This window comes from Protopterus annectens, chromosome 4.part0 (genome assembly GCF_019279795.1).
Source record: "Protopterus annectens isolate FY-2018-M chromosome 4.part0, PAN1.0, whole genome shotgun sequence".
Taxonomy (NCBI): Eukaryota; Metazoa; Chordata; order Ceratodontiformes; family Protopteridae; genus Protopterus; species Protopterus annectens.
In genome coordinates this window covers 246,459,552-246,477,162 of record NC_056733.1, presented here as the reverse complement: position 1 = coordinate 246,477,162, position 17,611 = coordinate 246,459,552, and the positions used below count along the sequence as shown (strand labels likewise).

The 17,611-nt window shown below is 36.5% G+C and overlaps 1 protein-coding gene across 1 annotated transcript in view; it reads right to left on the bottom strand.

Moving 5' to 3' along the window:
* The window catches only part of LOC122799285 (ras-like protein family member 10B), a 303,825-nt gene extending 293,380 nt beyond the window's left edge, over window positions 1-10,445 (bottom strand). The window contains exon 1 of the mRNA XM_044068242.1: window positions 8,632-10,445. Within this exon, the coding sequence (XP_043924177.1) occupies window positions 8,632-8,847 (216 nt within the window). The 5' untranslated portion in view covers window positions 8,848-10,445. The remainder of the gene's footprint in view (window positions 1-8,631) is intronic.
* Window positions 10,446-17,611: the final 7,166 nt, after the last annotated feature.

Below are 17,611 nucleotides of genomic sequence, written 5' to 3'. Positions count from 1 at the left end.
ATGTATGACAATCCATATGAATCAAATTAATATTCCTTTGCATGATTTTTGAACTGTGCTGTTTCTGATTGCACTTTAAATTTGGCAGCTGACAAGTTAATGCAGTTACATGTCAGATCCCCATGGAATTAGACTTCCCACTCCCCACAGATACTACAAACGTGTGCTGGGCTTTGTAGTAGGCAGCCCCCCCTCTTCCTCCTATTATTTATCTGCATGAACCATCCTCCTCCTTTCGGTTCCTTGTCACACTCACTCCTCCTTCAAGTGTAAAGAGAATTTGAAATAAACAAATACATTCACAGTGATGGAGTAAAAGAGCATTTACAAAAAGGCCAATCACAATCAATTGTTTCTTAACTACCTGCACACTCAGACGTGAGCTCCTCACAAGAGATGATGGATCACACTTATTATTACTACCACTTTTTACACTGTTACACTTAGAAGAGATATATGTTTTGGGAATGCCAAGCACGTAAACATTTTTGGAATAGTTACAGAGTGGAATGGGATGAAGTATATGAGATGCAAGTCCCAAAATGTTGGACCTTTTCCAATTATATGTTTCAACCTGTCAAAGTGTTACACAAGAAACTACTCCTCCGTGTAAGGAATATCTACCAAAAATATACTGCTTCACTTAATAATTAACAGTGGTTTGAGACTAGAGAATGACAACAGTCATATTAAGTTGTTAAACTCTATTTTTGCTTACACATGGAATCATTTGTACCTCTACTGTAATGACTAAAAAAAAAAAACTTTGAACTTGTTAAACTTTTCTTTGCATATACATGATTCTTCTATACCTCTACTCTACATGACTTATTTTTTATGTATCCCATTTCATTTTTTTCTAATGTATGAATATTGTTAATTTCTTACATTTTACTTTATTGTAATCATATTGTAATCATTACTGTAAAGTTTTATTTAGTATTCCGGAGCTTTTCTCCTCGTGTCTCCACTGAAAATGGTCCAAATGGCTCAGGTGGACTAACCTGGTTAACAAATGGCAAATAAATAAATAAATGTAAACACTTAGAGGTTAGGTATCAAAAAGATGGGATGAATGACTGGGAATAAGTGCAGTTACCTCTTTAGGGAGGACGCATGAGGGGTATTATAGCTAAAGGCTGGAAGAAATGGATTAACTGGAGAGAAAATGTGGTGAATGCCAAGAATTTGAGAATGTATAGGTATGTACTGGCAGCCCAGGGGGATAAGAAAAGCGAAGAAAGAATGGGAAAAAGTACTGGACAGGTACATTAGGTGATAATGTTTATATTTCTAAGTGGATTATGTTCCATTATACTACTGTACTGTCAATAACCTTCTTACAATGAATTGACTACTGCATTCAGTCATATTATATTATGTTATATGCACTAATACTCTACTAACATTTATTGTACTCCAGATGGTTCACTTAATCTCCTTCTATTTACAGCCACAGCCTATCTCCCTTTTCAGTGTTTAAACTCCCAATACTATTCTGTTGGCTACTGTAATGTCCCCTATAACCTTCTTGTAGTCTATTTATTTTCTGTTAATTGATCCTACTTGACCTCCCCATCAACCTTTCTCACCATATTAGTAATCCTTCCTTTTCTGTTTCTTCATATTATCTGTATTTCATATACAATTTACATATTCTGTCTACATTATATAAGTATCCATATGTCTATATTTTGATGCTATATGTTCAGTTACTGCAATGTTTTGCTGTATTTTGTATACTAATGATTTGCATTCATTTACTTGCATTTTCTGTTTGCTACAAAAGTGTGTTACATAGTGTATGGTACAGCTTTTCTTCACTGAGAATTGGTCTGCTTTTTGGTCTAATAGGACTTTCTCCATAAACAATGCAAATAAATTAATAAATAAAAAACATTGTTCTTGCTGTGTATTTCAATGTGATTTTCTTCAGCTTTTTAGTACTTCTGCACTACTGCCTTGTATTTTAAATTTATATGGCAAAAGCTTGCACGTGCTTTTTACCATGGTGGGCATGTCAAAGCTAAGCTATCAGTAAATGTCTCTGCATGGGTTCTGAATCATTACATTGTCTTTGTAGCTATATGGTTACTCTTTTTAACATCTGTGAAGGTGACTGTCAATGTAAATATGTGATGAAGTCTGCATTTAGCAGTGTATGTGGTGGCAGCAGCAGTGGTAGATTAACTATACCTTGAGCCCCTGGGCAGTTTTCAAATCATGGGATCCCCCCTCCCACCAACACACACACACACACACACACACACACACACACACACACACACACACACACACACACACACACACACACACACACTCTCACACACACTTTTTTGAACCACATTTAAATGCAGATTTGTTTGTTTTTTCCACTCACCTTCATGATTATTTTAAACCATAAAAGAGCATTCATGCTGCTGTCATTATAATCCACAAATTTCCATACTCATGGATTACACTCACTTGTTTATGTACATCTCCAATTGTGATTAAAAATGGCCAAAGTAAAGTATTCCCATTTCTTTACTCTAATGCACACATACTGCAAAACCGGACTAATTACTGTTTAACTTGTTGGTGATGGCAAGGACAGGTATTCTCATCCACAGGCAACCCCTGTACCTAACAATTTTAGCCCCACTGTTGACTGTGTACACCTCAGATGTCTGGGATAAAATAAACACATAAATAAATAAATTAATAAATATGGACACAATGACATTTTAAGTTTGTTTCACACAAACACACATGATCAAGGTATTGTAATTTATTACATACAACTGCATACTAGTCTTGCAAAGAAAACAGTTAACTAAGCAAGCAACAGGAAGATAAAATAATTTCATCCACAAATGCTCCCCACTCTCCACCCAGCAGTTATAGCCACTCTGCTGTGTACATCTCATCTGACTGTAATACCTCTTAACCTCTCTGCACAATAATCAGAGTCAAAACCTAAAACTAATGAGGGACAAAGGACAAAAATCAAGGACATATTTTAATCAGTGGTTGTATATACTTAGAAAGTTGCCAGAATAACAATTTTTGCATGAGCACGCATTTTCTTAAGGATGCGAAGTTTGAAACTTGAACATCTGTTATTCTTTACTGAGTGCACACCTCAATATGTTTTGCCAGAAAACCAGAAATTTTATGAAGAACAAACTTATATAACAGGCAACATCAGGTGCATTCTACAAAATCAGGGACAGCTGAGAAATGTAATTTCAACTTTCATGCAAAGAGTAAAGCTGTCTCTTAACCTATGCAACCCTTAACCTACTACTCCATCCTCGCTGTTTCATCTGTTATTGTATTAAGAGATATACTACCCTTCATCCTGAGAGTCCTCTTCCCTTCTTAAAATGAATTTTCAGCCCTGCTTCCTTCACCTCTGTCTGGAACCTCAGCGCTGCCTCCTACATCCCTCATCTCTTCCTCAGTCACCCCATCATGAACCACAATTTTTTTCTCATTGATGTTAAAATCTTAGATACAGTTATTCACTACTTCGCTTTCTACCTAACTTGCATACCTTGTACTCTCTTCATTGTCAGTATTGCTAATGTAGGGTACACAATGAAGATAGGAGTGTGTGTGTATCGTAAGATTTGAGTTTTAGGGTAAAGGTTATGTAGAGTAACTCACAAACATGCACATTGTGCTAGGCTTTCTTCTACTTCTTCTGTAGAACTGTGCTGAATCTGTAGAAAGCATTTTCCCTGGAAATCCATTTCTTCTTTTATTCTAAATGTTTACACTTCTTCATATTCTTTGCTCTCACCAACACTGTCTCTAGCAGGCTGCTTTAAGTACCTTGAAAATTATGTGAAGACAGCAGGCCATCTTCAGTGTTACACTCACACTTTCATATTGCACTTCTATCTTCTGCCAGGTACTTAAACACTTGAGTCCTATACGCGTTTCTCAACTTTGTGCTACACAGCCTGTGCCACACATGGTATGGTTCATTCTCAGTCTTTTCCATAGATGATTTTTCATGTAGTTCCTTTTCCAATTTTGCAACTTTTGTATCACTTTTGATGCCTATTACTTTTGTCTCATCAATGCCATCACAGTGAGAACCCTTTTGGATCATGGATATACTAAGTGGGTTATCACTGCAAAGGAGTGCAAATAATAACAGGTGCAGCATAACCTTATTTACCTTGCTAGTAACTCCTCAAGCATACAGTCCAAAGTCTGGAAACACTTGCTTGCACTGCTGCAATTGATCACTTTGCAAAATCACATTTTTTTCTCAACTGCACTCATTTTGATGTCCGTGAAAAAGCTCCTTATGCAATTCTGAATGCAGTCAAGTTTTCTTTTCTCATTTGAACAAGATGTCTTTTAAATGTATGTAACATATCTTAACACTCTGCATTTCTCCATTGCATTACTTCTGTCCTTTCCTGCTTTTTATCATTAGATGAAGTGCTGATTGTTTGCTATCATCAAAATTACCCTTACTAACGATATTATTTAAAGAAAATTTCAAACAGTCTGGAAGAAGCTATTGTAAAACACATGAACAATGCTGCAGGCCTCTCCTTTTTTCCTGAGCTTGCTAACATGGTGAGAACTGATACCAGTTTATACATGAAATGTTATAATATTTACCTATAATGTTTACGCTGTCAAGACATATTAGAATCTGATGTTTAAATCTGCACTGGATCTCACATTCCTAATCTAACTCTACTATATATACTTCATTTTCCCAGATACAAATGAAAGGTAAGGCTACAGGTTGGTGATTGTGTAATAATGCTGCATTGTATTGGGCCTATACCCCTCTTAAAAGAATATGCAGCCAGCCATTTTACCCACCCATGGACTGGGTCATTCTCCACTGGAAATAATGATTTTTACTGAACTAAAGCAAGTAACTTTTATTTGCTATAATTGAGTGTTAAGAAAGATTTTCTCTCACTGCTTTAAAACTTTTTTTCTCTTATTAGTTTGTCTGCTAAGGCTTTTTTCTCCATTACATGTTGTCTTTATAAAATAAACAATGTCAGTAGGATTATGTAGTTATTTCAATGCTTAATTATTTCATGGGTTTAATATGAATTTCAGGCATTGAAATAATAAAAAAAAAACTGAAGTATCTAATTAGGAAAGCACTGGAAACATCACAGTTTCTGAAGTTACATACTTCCATACAGTTGTGTAACCATACGAAGGGTGTGTGTGAGGGTGCACAATGAGTGTATGCCTCCTACAAAAATGTGTGACCATACAAAGGGTGAGTGTGAGGGTGCACAATGAGTGTATCCCTCCTACAAAAATGCTTTTATGGTTTGGTTGTTTTAGGTAATATTCTATTTTGCAATGGTATTTCATTTTGGTGTGTGTGCATATGTGTGTGTGTGTGTGTGTGTGTGTGTGTGTGTGTGTGTGTGTGTGTGTGTGTGTGTGTGTGTGTGTGTGTCTGTCCATCTGTTTTGACTGATAAAAGGGCCAGCATTTCCACTTACATTTACTTATTTAAAAGTGATGCCCTCACTTTTAACAGTGTAACCTTCGATGTAGAGTCTTGAATCCAATAAAAGAAACTTTAATGAACTTCATAGTAAAATTATATAATATTAGCTAGACATTCTGCAATTTGAAGTAATCCTTGTTACCAGACATTACATCAGAAATGTAAGTTCAGTTTAAAGTTAAGCATTAAGCATATGACTGATAATAATAAAATAATCACCTAATATGGATCATTATCTGAAAATGCTATATTAATGAAGACACAAACTGAAAAGCTGAACACTTTTCAATGATTTTGTGCCCTAAAGGCAGTCCACTTGCAAATGTTCAGTTGTGGTATGCATGTGCTGTGCTATGAATTATTTTCTAGTAGCTTTTGGATAAGCTTTGTTATAATATCATGATACAACAGACTAGTGCAACTGTTTTACTAATACATGCTGAATGTATCCCAATTTAATCTTGAAAGCCATAGGAAACATTAAAGGTGGAATACAAGCCCAGCACGTATATGAAGTGCAGAGATGCTTACATGGGAAGCATACATTACTGACGAAGAGCATGCCCACTACTGCTGTCAGAGTGCTTACTATTCAGAGCACATCAGCAATGGAAAGACAGAATTTGAAATTGAAATGTTCACTTCAGCCTTAATGTGCAATGTTAAAGTAGAAACCTGGCCATCATGGAACAGTAACAAGGGGTCATGAATGTGACATGGTAGCTATGGCTTAAACTCACACATTTACTTTGTTCATGAGTACTGCTGTGATTTTAGGCAGCTGCAGCATGCATTTCATGGCAAAACAAAGAGGCAGCAATATAACTGCTAAGTCCCCTCCCCCAAGGTATCACACATGAATACCCATGGTAGGACCCCAATTGCAGATGTCTGTAAACAGCCTGAGATGCCCTTGCTAATCATGTTCTCCAGCTGCAAACTACAGGACTGTTGCACAGGATGTGAAATTGGATTTCAAAAAAGCTTTGAAGATATAAAGCAACTGAAAACTGAATTAGAGACTCCCTAAAGAAGGACATGAAGTCATATTTAACATGTGGGTCATATTTCACTAGGAATACAGATACATGTAAATATTTTAGCAACTCGTATTATGTTGTTGTCTTTAAATACATTATTCTAATGTGTTTTCTATAGAAAACTGTTTACACCAATACATCTTTAAAGTCTTTTGGAGTAATGTGTATGCCTAAAGGGATTGGTGCAGGGATCGGTCAAATTCCTGAAATGCAGTATGGATTAGATCAATGTCATTGTTGAAAGCTGACTGAGCATGCATTTTAATTAAACACATGCACATGCATGTACACACACACACTCCCAGACCTACCATATGTACACACACACACACACACACACACACACACACACACACATCATTTAATTGTGAATTATCAAATATTCTTTCCAACTTCCCACTGTCAGTTTTCACAAATGAATTGTTAGGATAGCATAACAGCAGAACACAACAAAAACATGTGTACTTCTTGTTGTGGAACTAGTAATAGTAGTTATAATTACTAATTAATGAAATTTACAGTTAAAGTTCAACCATATTCATTTTTTATCTACTTTAAAGCTTTTTTAAAGAAATGAAATAGAGTCTTAACTGTTTTTGCAACAGTCAGCTTTTTGAATTTTAGGAATCACTCTTTGCTGTTTAATGAAATAAAGCACTAAAATTCTGCTCTGCTTTCCATGTATGATCAAAATGCCACTTTGGTTACTTCTGCTTTCTTTCTGCTTTGCATAACCATTGCTTCTAAAGTAATTAAGTTATTAAGGCTCCTGCAGTGGGATAACATGATTAACATACAAAAAATAAATAAATAAATAAATAAATCAAGGAAAAATATTGTTATTCATAACTTCTGAAACCAGCCCTGTTTAGATGAAACGTACTACATTTAGTTGTTTCTTTATTTCCTTTTCACTATATTGTGTACTCACTAGAATGGAAACTATTTAATTTTACAGGTATAACCAGAACATATGTATCTCATTTTGGACACCACCTGAGTGATAAAGAATGCAGGTACCACATGTTTTACTACTGACTGCAATAACTATATGAAAACTTCAGTATTTATAGCAGCACAAGTTATAAAGTATTGGAAAATGCATCAGAATAATAGTGCCAAGAAGTGCAGGCTAATGATTTAGTAACATCGGAATTAATCAAATATCCAAAAATCCTACCCATTACCATTCACTTACTTAACTGCACAAAGTCTGCAGATTTAAACTGGATATAACAAATTTCATTTTTATTGTTTATTCATTTGTTTAGTTTTTATTTTCTGTGCAGTGGTAATATCCTGTGACATGGCTTGATCAGAAGGATTTGGGAGTTTCTCAGCTTCAGTGAGTAATATAAGATAATACAACGTGACACAAAGGAGAACAAAACTGTAGTGTAGTCAGGAAAAGGTCATGACCGCAGCTGATTAGAATGTATACTAAAGAATCCAAGAATACTGCTGTCTTTTCGATAAACCAGAAATAAAGGTACCTTCTGCATTGGTTAAGACCAGGACGAAACGAGAAGAAATTAAAAAAAAAAACTAAATAAACCAAAGTTCACTTCTGACACAACAGAAGGGTTTCAGAACTAAATAGTAACTAGATGCGTAAAATATGCACTGTTTTCATGGGTCTGTAAACTTACCAAATACCACTCTTTAAATATCATTTTCCACTGATGGCACTCTGCAGAAATAAGCTTCTAAATGTGACTGTGACTTTTTTTTCTAAATCACAACACGACACTTCTACATTAAGTAATTTCTACAGCAGCGTGCCAAACTAGGCATGTGACTAGGATAAGAAAAGTAAAAGGAATGTCTAGCAGGCAAACATATCTTTTTACACAATTTTTTAAAATAAAAATGACAGCATATTTAAGTGCACCGCACTCAAGTAAACAATGAGCGTAGGTATTAGTTAAAGTGTTTCTATATGCAGTAAATACAATTCTTAATGAAGTCTTCCTGAACAGTACAACTGGTCCTAAATTACCGCATTTGTACAATGTTGCTACTGTGTGAAATGGTAAAGATAGCTATAAATCTGATCTGAAAGTTCTAATTAAACATCTGCTGTAAAGACACCCATACCTGAGAGCTTCTTGCAGGAAGGACTGTTAGAGGTGGCGTGTCCATAACCTTCAGGTCATAAACGCTGTCATGTAGGACCACCGATGGTCTGTAAATACATCTGGAGCTGGTCGGGTTGTACTTCTCCGTAAAATCATTGTAGATGAACCGACGGATTATGGCAGTCTTTCCTACTCCTGGGGCCCCCAGGACCACAATGTTTAACGTCTCAACCATAATTCCTCTATACGGCCTTGTTGCCTGCCTAGTTTATACGCTTTTTAGAGCAACGTACCTCAACATCTATCTACGCTTTCTTACACGTTTCCTGGGGTTTAAGTAACATTCTTTTCAAGTTCTGAGATATCCAGGTAGGATGTAAAACTTCAGATTTTAAACCTAGTCAGTGTATTGCTTATTCTTGTGGTTTTGTCATGGATATGCTTCATTATTAGTTATTAGACTGTATTCCAGGAAGAAAACAATAGATGCTTGTCTTTAAATAGTCTGTTTCACTGTCGTGGAAAGTCATCCTTCTCTAAAATATGAAGTCCTTTTGTTTCCGCTGAATGCTGAGTCCTGACGAGCATTTCTCAGTACTACAGTCATTTATTCGTTGGGTGTCTGTGCTTATGTCTATCAGCACTTGCTATGGCAGCTGCAGTCATTATCTAAGAAGCTGGTGTTTGCTGACTAATAACTTGACAGTAAGGAGGATTTCGGTACATCTGTTCAAAAATTACTGGCATTTTTGAACTGAGTAAAACAAGTAATGCACATGGCAAGAAGGCAGATTCTAAACTTGGGTGATTAAAAAAATTGCTTTGCAACAGCAAGGCGTTCATGTTTAAAATCACTGGGTTAAAACTATCTGAACTTTCAGTTTATTGGAATGTATTTATCCGTAACTTGCAATGTGCTTTATTATAGGTAACCAGGCACACACACGGTTATTCAGAAGAGGAATCATTTCAAGCAAGCTTGTAGGATGACGGATACAAAGGACGTGGTTTAGACTTTACTATGTTAAAATATTGCAGTTATAGGTAACTATACATTTATCTTTTTTGCTAGAAAACATCTGGTCCACTTTTAAAATGTGGGATTGACAAGTTATTTCCCGACCTTTGTCTACAGAGATCGACTGTCTCCTGTTATGACAGTGATATTGGCATCCTCATCTCCGCATGTTGCCTAAGGACACTTCCAGCAAAAATCACAAACAACGTATGTTAATAGATTACTGCTTATCTTAAACGTCCAGTGTTCAAAGCAAGCAAGTGCCCATCATAAATTACCCGTTCCATAAAATAAGTTTATTAAGTGCGATGACTTCTGTACCTGCAGCAGATACTAACAGGTTAAGTAAGAGGCAACCAGTATCTTCCGACAGCCCACTTCCTCCAGACAGCTGTTTGAATTTCAGTACATTGGACAGCTCCACGAGGTGCTTTCAATAGATCCAAGCTGCCAGCATTTCAGCACGAAGGACGCCGAAACCCACCTCTGAATTAGCCGCGACCACCGTGATCGATTCGGAATCAGTGAAAGTAGTGGTAGCTTAGCCAAACTGGGGGCTTAATTGTACAATTCTCTGCTTTTTCCCTTCACGACAGAAATGACAGTACTGCTTAATTTGGTCGTCCCAAAGGGACGCGGTTCACCACATGCTGAAGGATAATCCGCTCAAGCAACCCCTTTCTAGGACCTGGTCTAGCATTACCAATCCTTTCCCATTCCCCTGGAGACACTCAAATGGACTGCACTCCCCTTCACACGCGCGCACGCAATACACACATGCACACTGCAGTTTTTTTATTTAATCTGCCAGACTGTATCCCGCAGAACAGCGTCCTTGTTCTCGCACTCTTTAAAAGAAATCTTTAGCTGAAGCTGCAGTTCAACCATTAAGCTTTCACCTGCCAAGAAAAATCTTCAAACATTAAGCTTTCACCTACCAAGAAAAATCAAGAAAAAAAAGAAAAAAGTCGATGGCAAATAATCAGAATCATATTTTTATGTGCTTTGATGTTTCCTAGGACACCAGAATACAGCCAATACCCGTAGTTTAACTACCTGAATTTAATATTATGTATCTTTCCGAAAAAGAGAATTAGTGCATAGAGTTTGCAGACAGGTGCATTTCATTCTTGGAGTTTCTGCTGTTCTATGTTCTTCAAAGTTAACACATCAGCTGCATGAAGCAAACGAGTGCACCAAAAGCAAACATATCCAATGTGAAAAGTAGGTATGCTTCTGAAATTCTAGCACACAGAAACATACACGGATCTATCCATCTGTCTGTCTTCTATCTATCTATCTATCTATCTATCTATCTCATAGCTGGAATATATATATATATATATATATATATATATATATATATATATATATATATAAATACACACAGACCTATATATATATATATATATATATATATATATATATATATATAATACATACACATATATACACACATTCATTCTGGACTTAGTGCTCTTTTCATAGTATGAGAAAAGATATCTTATTTTCGTATTGTATTTATTCTGCATACTGGTAAGTTGGTTTTCCTGACAGTTATTTTGAGTCTGTCTACACACACGCATGCACACACACATGCACACACATTAAAGTACCTGTAGTATATTAAATACACATTTATTCTGAACTCAGTGCTTTTTTCATAGTAAGAGAAAAGACTGTATGTTGTTTTTGTATTGTATTCCTCCTACAGACTGGTAAGCTGGGTTGCCTGCCAGTTATTCTTTGCCTGTACACACACACACACACACACACACACACACACACACATACACACACAGATTTATGTACCTGTAGTAGAGCTGCATGAAAATATCTGCTGCAGATATTTGAATACAGGAACGCTGCGTTATGAACTGTAAGGGAGATTGCATTGTACAGTGTTTTGGTAAAATGAAAATCCTCAACTTGTTTTCATTGATTACCAAGTTTTGTTGAAAACTGTACCAAAATGAGCAATGTGGTACAATTATGAGGATTAGGAAGTTTCTCATTTCCACCAAGGTTGGAAATGATCACAGTTCTCAAATGCCTCTGGTTTCATAGAATATGAATGATTTTTGACTTATATCTTTGGTTTGTTATGTGTTTTTGGGCAAATCAAAGAGGATTGCAATACCTAAATAATGAAAGACATTTGAGTTTGACTTCATGTCCTTTACATAATGCAAGATAATACAAAACCTGCTCAGGAACTTTCTAAGACTAGAAGAGAAACATCTGCAATTTGTGCCTAATTTTTGTTCTGTGTCCCTTAGTGATGCAAGAATGTGGATACCAAGGCTTGCTCCCTGCAAAATGCATTTGTGTGTGCTTGTTACAGTCAATCATGTGTTCTGTTCATTACTTATTTTCAATAGTTTTTGATTCAATGAACAATGGCTCAATGATTAGCCCTATATGTGAATTATAAATGTGACTGGAATATTAGCCATCAGTTGGACTACACTGTCCCCAGCCCCATCACAAGTTATAATGACCTTCTGTGCATACCTCTGAGATTTGATTATGAGGAAAATTAAAAAAAAAAAGTGATGATTACACAATACTCAGCCCCCCAGACAAGGTACATAAACTCCCTGTACACACCTCTGAGCAGGGCTGGTTTTAGAATGGGTGCTGTTGAGGGCAGAGACCACCAGAATCAGAATCCATTTATACAGCAGACCCCTAGAAGCTCTGGATGGTCTGTGATTTATTTTATGCCTTATTTTTCAAGGATAGTTACTTGTTAACTACATTTTTACTACTACCCAGAACAGTTATGCATGTGCTTAGCATTATTGTCTGTGGGTGCACAGGTAAAAATCAATGATTTTATTTGTGCACACAAAAACACACACTGTGTGTTCACCTTCAGGGAAACTGGAGGAATGTCAATTCAGCTACTACGTATCTTTGAGATGCTAGAGGAAGCCAAAACATATGGATAGAATTACACAGAGACAGGCAAGGCATGCAGACTTCACACAGAAAAAGCCACAGCCAAGAACTCAACCAGAGCAAAGTATTGTGAAATGACAATGCTACTTACCATGTCATTGTGGCAATGAGCAGTTACTTTCACACACATCCTCTTCATGCCAAACCACAAAATATAGCCACCCAATATGTGTAAGGTCTATGTTTGTGATAGTAAGTGAAAGAAATGATGGCCAACTTATTATTCATAAATAGACTGCAACTGCACTCCTCCCCCCACAAGCATAATCTCAGTGCTGATGTTTGTGATAGTGAAAGTAATTACAGACATCTTGTTACTCCTACATCTGAGACTCTCCACTCACACAGAAGCATAAGCCATAGTAATACTAGTTTTACATTGATTTCTGCAAATACTAATACACTGTGAGATACTAGTGCTGCTCTTCCAGGTCAGTCACTGTTGTTTTGCAGTCATCAGGAGTAATGAATACCTGTGACTGTCCCAGATGTCAAAGAATATCCCAGATTTTGTGTTATATTTTCCCCTGTCTCTACTAAACAGTTTGATTTGCTAGTAAATCATATAGGATTAGAGGGCCAATAATCCCTTTGGTATGTACCTGACCAGGCACAGGCAGCAAATAGAGTGACCTCAAAGTTTCCTTACAAAAAGAATACATGGTGTAACAAACCTGCCTCATGAAGAGTGCCTTAAAACACTTTCCCTCTAGTCAGTCTCTTATAGATTGCTGAGGGGGTGATCTATGCCTGGCTTACAAGGCATCCACAAACCCCACACCTAAGAATCTCCTACATATTTGTAAGTCAAAGAGTACCAGAAATGCAGGGTCTAAGGACCTGAATTTGGTCTGTGACTTAAATAGAACATGCTGGAGAGACAGATATGTACCCCAGAGACTGCCCCTCCTATGGAACAAGCTTCCCATCCACGTGAAACAGAGTTCGTCTATTACATAGTTAAGCACAACCTAGAAAAGTGGATGGTGAATAGGAAATTTACACTGGGCCTGGCACTGATATCCCTTATGGAGAGAGGTAATTTATAAATGCCTGTTGCTCAATGTTCGATTTGGATGCAAGGCATCATTATTCTTTTGGGAAACGTTGGCTAGGCTTATGAAGGCCCCCTGGGTCATTAGCCTTGTAACAGTCTATGAATCTGTGAATCTATGCATGCCAGACATTAGAGCTTCATACTTCTTATTGTCCAGAAAGTGCTTGTTTGTATGAAATGTGTTGTTTTATTAACTTTTTAAGCGAATTAAAGAACAATTTAAAAGTGTTTCTCATTTTGAGCCTTTACTTTGACAATAGTTTTGGCTTTGCCCAGAATTCTTAATCAAAGAAGTTGAGAGTTATAATATTTAGTGCACTGATAGTATTTATAATACTCTGTAAAAGCAAACCTTCCCTGAAGATCACAAACATCTGCTCTTCTTAAAATCCCAGGTAAGTTCTGAGATTGGTTGCTCTCAGCTGGCAGTCTCTAGCGGTTACCAGCTTTATTCTAAATAGGTCATATCACAATCCTGTTTAAAATAAGTAATGCAATAGGAAGATGAATATCCTTTTTAGTTTTCTCCTCTTCATTTTCCCCCAACCAGCAGCAGCCTTTGCAGGGCTCCCACCTAGACAAGGATGATTGGTGGTGGGGGTGGGGAGGCAGCAGCTATATATATCTTGGATGTCTAAAGCTTGTTAGGGTTTTAGTTTTAATGGAGGTAATACCCACCAGTAGGATTTAATTAAGTAAAATACACTGAATTTTAAAGCATTTAATGAAATTATGAAGCCTGCTACTTGACAAAATGCTGTTATTACAACCAGAAGTAGCTTTGAGTTTTAAAGGAGAAGAAGTGGTGCTAGTCCTTGGAATTCTTCACCCTAGGAGTTATTGTCCACTTGGTTTGTTACGTAAACAAGATTACAGTACTAGCTTTTGCTGGTTTGACAAACATCTAACAAAATATTAAAATAAGATAACTTACTGTGGTTGGGGGGGGGGGTCTCCAAGACCAGGGGTCCCTCAGCAATCACAGGGTTCCCAGGTGCCCAAAACTGGCTATGGTAGGCTTTGTACCACACAGCATAGCCCACACATAGCATTGCATGCATCAATTACATTTTATGTGTTTTTTATAATAAGAGATAACTCCAACCTGAATGTTATAGTCCATAAATATGAACTACACGCTGCCTCTTTGCCTGCATGAAAATGCTGTGTGGGGTCTGATACTACTGCTGTTGGCTGGCCACCAACACTATCAACAGTCATGGAAGGACCTGTACTGGGTCTGGGGAGAGATGATAAAATCAGCAAGCAAAGGACAGTAGTATTGTTAGAATTGAATTCATCCTTAAGCCTTGGTGAGTACCTTCACAAGGTGGACCCTGTTTTTACAAAATCTCACCAAGATGACACTGCTATATAGACAGAAGTAGGTTAACAAATAAAAAAAAAGACAGAGGGGTGCATAAGTCCCAGAATAAAAAAGTGCCCAATCCTGGCAGGAGCACTGGTGCCTGGACAGGAAAAAATAACAGTGTAGAATCCTCAAGACCAAAAAACATTCCTACAATGCGGTTAGGTTAGGCTCAGAGGGTGGATAGCCTCCCTGTTGTAGAAGAAGGTAGTAGTCTGCAAAACCCACAAAATCTATCAGGCTAAAAAAAGACCATAAAGATGACAGAGTGGACTATTGGGAATAAGAAAGAAATTATATATTGTTACTATTATGCAAGAACCCCAAACTTTCTGGACAGATGATATACAAAAAGACTGAGAGAGAAATTACAGGAAAGAAAAATACTTGCTCAAGAAAAACTGTCAAAAGCTTCAAATGCAAATTAATACAACAGATTCATGAAAAACACCATATTGATCTAGAAACCTTGGGCTGTTTGGAAAATGAAGTGACAGAGGAAGTGTGAGAATATAAAGAATAGAATCTGGAGATTTTTGAGAGGAATAAAAACAATATATGAACATGGGAAAGAAAGAGTGAACTGATATGATGCAATATTTATACAAAAGAGAAAGCCAAATTAATTAATACCAAAAAACAGCTCCAAAGATATTTGAAGAGAAATATAGGCAAAGGCACCCAGATATGGAAAATTTAACAATATGAAAAATAAGATCACAAAGGGGGAATGTAGAGCAGAAGATTAGTAAAGTAGAAGTAAAAAAAAAATAGAAGCTGAAGTTATGGAATACCTGCAATGTGAAGGATTTAGTGTAGAAAGTCTAACGAAGGTTATGTCACAGCATGATGGAACAATGAGTCCCCAGAGTAAGGAAAAACAGAAGAAGTTGGAATCATCTGAAGAAGAAATATGGACATGGGAAGGAAGAGGAAAACTATGGCAACTCTGACACTGTCAATGTTATTGAGTGATACGCCAGTGAGTTCCCATATGAAAGAACAATGGATGACACAGGGTGAAGCTGAAGAGAATATGGCACAGGAAGATGTTCTGGAGCTTTCTGTAGAATGCCCATGGAAACAGAGAACAAATAATGTGCTTTTAGTTTAGAAGAAAATGATCTATGGGAAGAATTGCTTGATTTAATAGTGATAAATAGACATATTAAGATCAATGAAAGAAACAGACTGCATAAAGTCGACAAGACTGAAAATGTTAGAAGTTTGATAAAACAAATAAACACAGTAATCAAGACAGGTCATAGAAATTCACGTGATACAACATAAGGAAATAGGATATATCACTGTGCAGCTACATTAATAACAGATAAAGTCTTACCACAAAAACACAGGGCAATAAGGGAAAGGAAGGGGATAAACCAAATGCCATCATGGAGGTAGCTAACAGAGAAAACTATGAAAGCAATTATGGCAAGAAGTGTCATTGTTAATACAGTACAGAAGAGAGAACAGCTCAACAAAAATACTCAGAAAGATTAATGTGATAGAGGCAATATGCAACATCATAACAGGCCAAGATCTATAGCACGCTATTGCAAATAGTAAACTAAAGATATCAGCACAGGCAGAAAAACTTAGAAGATATACAAATAAATATAAAGGAAAAGTACAAAATAAACAATTTATTGATGATCCAAAAAAGTTTTATAGAAACTTATGAAACAAGGCAAAAAGAATAGAAATACCACCAAAAAAGAAGAAATAGATACATTTTGGATAAATATCGATGAAGATCCTGTAGAACATAACAAAGATGCTAAATGGATAGAAAAAGTAAAAGAAAGAATAAATTAAAATGTACAGGATATAAAATGGAATGAAGTAATGGTGAGAGAAATTGAAACAAAATAAGAAAGGCTCCTAAATGAAAACCCCAGGCCCAGTTGCAGTATCTAACCTCTGGTTAAAAGTATTAACATCTTCACATGAAGATTTAGCCATGAGTAAGAACTATTTATATGCCACCCTGAAGAGATGCCAACCTGTTAAACAACAGGAAAAATGATACTCTTTCTTAATTGTGAATCTGCAAGATATCCTAAAAACTATAGACCAATAACTTGCCTTCCAACGATGTATAAACTATACACTGAATTGATGCCAACAGAGTTTATAGTCATTTAGAAGAAAACTCAATCTTGACAATAGAACAAAAGGGTAACAAAAGAAAGTCATATGGAACAAAGGATCATTTGTTGCTAAATAAATTCATAACGGAGAATTGTAAAAAGGGAAAGAATCTATGTATGGCATGGATAGACTACAAAAAAGCATCTGACAGCATCCCACATCCATGGATAAAAGAGTGCTTACAAGTGTATAAGATACACCCTACATTGACTGATTACATTACAGTGACCATGAAACAGTGGCAAACCACTTTGCACCTAAGCCATGATAAAGGACAACTTATTATCCCAGGGATAAAAATTCAAAGGGGGATATTCCAGGGTGACCCTTTGTCATTGCTTCTCTTTTGTCTTGTCTTTAACCCATTAAGCTGCCTACTTAATAGAGTAGGTGATCGCTACAATCTGACTCCCAGAAAACAACAAAGTGCAAAGACT